The following is a 2,772-nucleotide window of genomic DNA, read 5'->3' as shown; positions in this document are numbered from 1 at the left end:
GGCGTGCTCTGCCCTGGCAGCCGCCCGCGACCCGCGTCTGGGACGGTTCCCCAAACTGGGAAATAGTTCCCTCCAGCGAGCGAAGGGGAGGAGCCTAGAGGGGCCGAGCTGGGGGCGGTCGGGCTTTCCCTGAGTGGTTTGGTCGTCCAGGCCGTGCGCCCAGGGGCGGGGAAGAGAGGGCAACACCGACCCGAGAGGGAGAGAAAGGCCGGGGAGGCCTGGCGGGAGGGGCCGCCGGGGTGGCGGGAGCAGGAAAGGGTGGGGTCCGGTGGGGAGCCCAGGGCTCCGTGAAAGAGCCGGGCAGAGTACACCCTGTCCTGAGGCCTAGTGACCGTGGACGGGACAGTTGGCAAGCAGGTGCAGCTCCACCAGGAAATTGCCAATGAGAGGAAGCGGCAGGCCTGAGCCATTGGGGACCAAGGTGCTCGGTGAGCAGGTCCTGCCCCCCATTTGCAGCCGGGCCTGGGGGTGTGGGTGGAGGCTGCCGCTGGTGGGAGCTTCAGGGCACAGCGGGTGGGCTGGGGTGGAAGAATGCGGTTCCCCATTACCCCAGAGCTGTCCCCCTGGAGGTTGGGGCTCAGCGCTGTGCAGGTGAGCAGAGACTGTGGCCCTGATGGGCGTTGGGTCAGATGATGGGGACAGGTGGGGAGTGACCGCTTGAGGGTGGTGTGTGCCGGAGGCCTCTCCCGGGTGTGGGCAGTTCCTGGCCTCGAGGGGTGCGGGAGTGTTTTGTCTAGACCAGCCCCGAGGACCCCTCTTGCCCACGGGCTCATGTCTGCAGAGATTGGCTCCCCACCAGCACACACTTACAGGGCGGGGCAAAAGTCGGTTTACAGTTTTGAGTATATGGAACATGGAGTTTATTCTTGGCCTATTTATTAATTTATTAATTGTCTTGTTTTCCAGACGAACAACTGTAAACCGACTTTTGCCCTGCCCTGTACACACACACACACACACACACACAGTCCGGGGCTTAGAGATGTCAGATGTTTTCAAACACTTCAGCTGATGGTTTGGCTGTCATTTTATGCCCTGGGAAAGTAAAAGTACAGATTCCTGGAGGGGACTTTCTTTTCTTTTTTGTTTTGTTTTGTTAATGTTTTTATTGATTTTTGTTTTTAGAGAAAGAGAGAGGGATAAAGAGAAACATCATCCATTGGCTGCCTCCAGCATGCCCCCTACTGGGGATCCAGCCCACAACCCGGGCATGTGCCCTGATCAGGAATCAAAAAGGTGACCTCTTGGTTCGTAGGTCAACGTTCAACCACTGAGCCACACCGGCTGGGCTGGAGGGGTTCTCCGTTACTTATGCTTCAGTGGAAATTAAGTTTTAGACTTTTCTCAGAGTGGCTTTTGGTGGCTGAGGGCTTCTGGAGGAGGTGGTCGGAGGGAGGAGGGAGGGAGGCTGGACTGGCTTGGGGTACAGAGTGCTCAGGACCAGGCCTGCGGGGAGGCTTGGCTACGGGTTTGCAGGCCTGGAGAAGGAGCGGGAGCCGGCTGTCCTGCCTCCCGCCGCGTGTCCACGGCCTGGGGTTTGGGCCCAGGGGAAGGGCGTAGAGCTCCCTGCACCTCTACCCTTCCTGAGGGAACCTGGGCTGTGGGAGGCCCCAGGGGCTGTGGGAGCTCAGGGCCATCTCGGCCTGCTCCACAAAGCGGACTCTGCCCTGGGGAGTGAGGGAGGAGGGTGGCTGAGCCCCAGCTTGAATGAGCCAGAGGGATGGAGCAGCTCCTCTTGGCCCAGCCCTTGGCTCCCAGAGGTGCCCCAGCCATCACTCCTGTCCATCTCAGGCTGTTCTGTCCTGTCAGTGTGTGTCCTCAGGTGGGTGGAGGCCAGGCCCCGAGGCCTGCAGCCCTGGCTCCGCGGGGCCTGCCCTCCCCCGTGCTCACCCCCCACTCCTCCCCCCGCGCTCACGCACACCTTTGATTAGGAGGCCGCTGGCTGCACTTGTGCTGAGTCCAGGCTTCTGCGGAGGTGAAATCTGTCGAGGAGGCACTTTTGTGTGTGATCTCTCCAGGAAGTCGCCGCTGCGCTCAGCATTGGGGGTGGAGGGGGCACCCGGTGGGACAGGCCGGGCCAAGGCTTTTTCTTTGGGGCAGGACCCGGGGCAGCATCCCTGCCCTCCAGGTCCTGCTGCTGGGAGGGCTGGGCCCCGAGGACCTTCTCGCCTGGGGCCTCCTGGGGCCAGGCTGGGTGGGTGGGGCCTGCCATGGAGCCCACTTGTGCCTCCACTTCCCCAGCCCACACTTCCGCTTCCAGGGAGGTTAAGAGGGAGAACCCCCTGCCCCCCAGGCACCTGCCTGAAGAGCTTGTGGCTCCTTCCAGGAGGGAGACTGGTCAGTCTCAGCCATGCAGCCAGTTACCTCCCTGCATCTCACGCGGAAAGTGGAGCGCAAAGTTGGGGGAGGGGGGCAGCCAATCTGGTGGCGGCCGGCTGAGCCAGGAGGCGCAGGACGAGGCGAGCAGGATTGTTCTTGGCAGGGCTTTGGGAAGCAGAAAGGGAGGTGGGGTGTGGGAAAGGTGGGTGCTGACTCTGGACAGGGGCCTGAGAGTGGTCAGTGGCCAAAAGGGCTGAGCGGGCCCCCTGAACGGCTCGCTGCGGGCACTCTTGTGAAACACCCTGGACAGGGGGGCAGGGGCACGAGATGCTGCAACCCAAAGCCACAGGATGGTTACTCCATCAGCGACGGGCACCCCGCCTGCCACCTGCAGGGTGGGGAGCTCCCCCAAAGCTTCGGACAGCCCACTTACCACACTTCAGGTGAGGAGTC

General features: G+C 62.2%; 1 protein-coding gene across 5 annotated transcripts in view; it reads left to right on the top strand.

The window, feature by feature from the left end:
- The first annotated feature begins 238 nt into the window (after nt 1–238).
- MAFG (v-maf avian musculoaponeurotic fibrosarcoma oncogene homolog G) overlaps nt 239–2,772 on the top strand; it is a 4,619-nt gene continuing 2,085 nt past the window's right edge. Inside the window, exon 1 of one of the 5 annotated variants that reach the window (XM_006753025.2) lies at nt 239–421. In XM_006753025.2, the coding sequence (XP_006753088.1) occupies nt 383–421 (39 nt within the window). In that variant the 5' untranslated portion in view covers nt 239–382. Of the gene's footprint in view, nt 437–466; nt 592–2,200; nt 2,266–2,772 lie in introns of those variants that run through there. The other 4 variants (XM_006753026.2, XM_015560039.1, XM_006753024.2 and 1 more) reach the window with 4 other exon arrangements.

The sequence above is a fragment of the Myotis davidii genome, unplaced genomic scaffold, assembly GCF_000327345.1.
Source record: "Myotis davidii unplaced genomic scaffold, ASM32734v1 scaffold211, whole genome shotgun sequence".
NCBI classification, from domain to species: domain Eukaryota; kingdom Metazoa; phylum Chordata; class Mammalia; order Chiroptera; family Vespertilionidae; genus Myotis; species Myotis davidii.
This window is presented reverse-complemented; position numbering and strand designations above follow the sequence as displayed.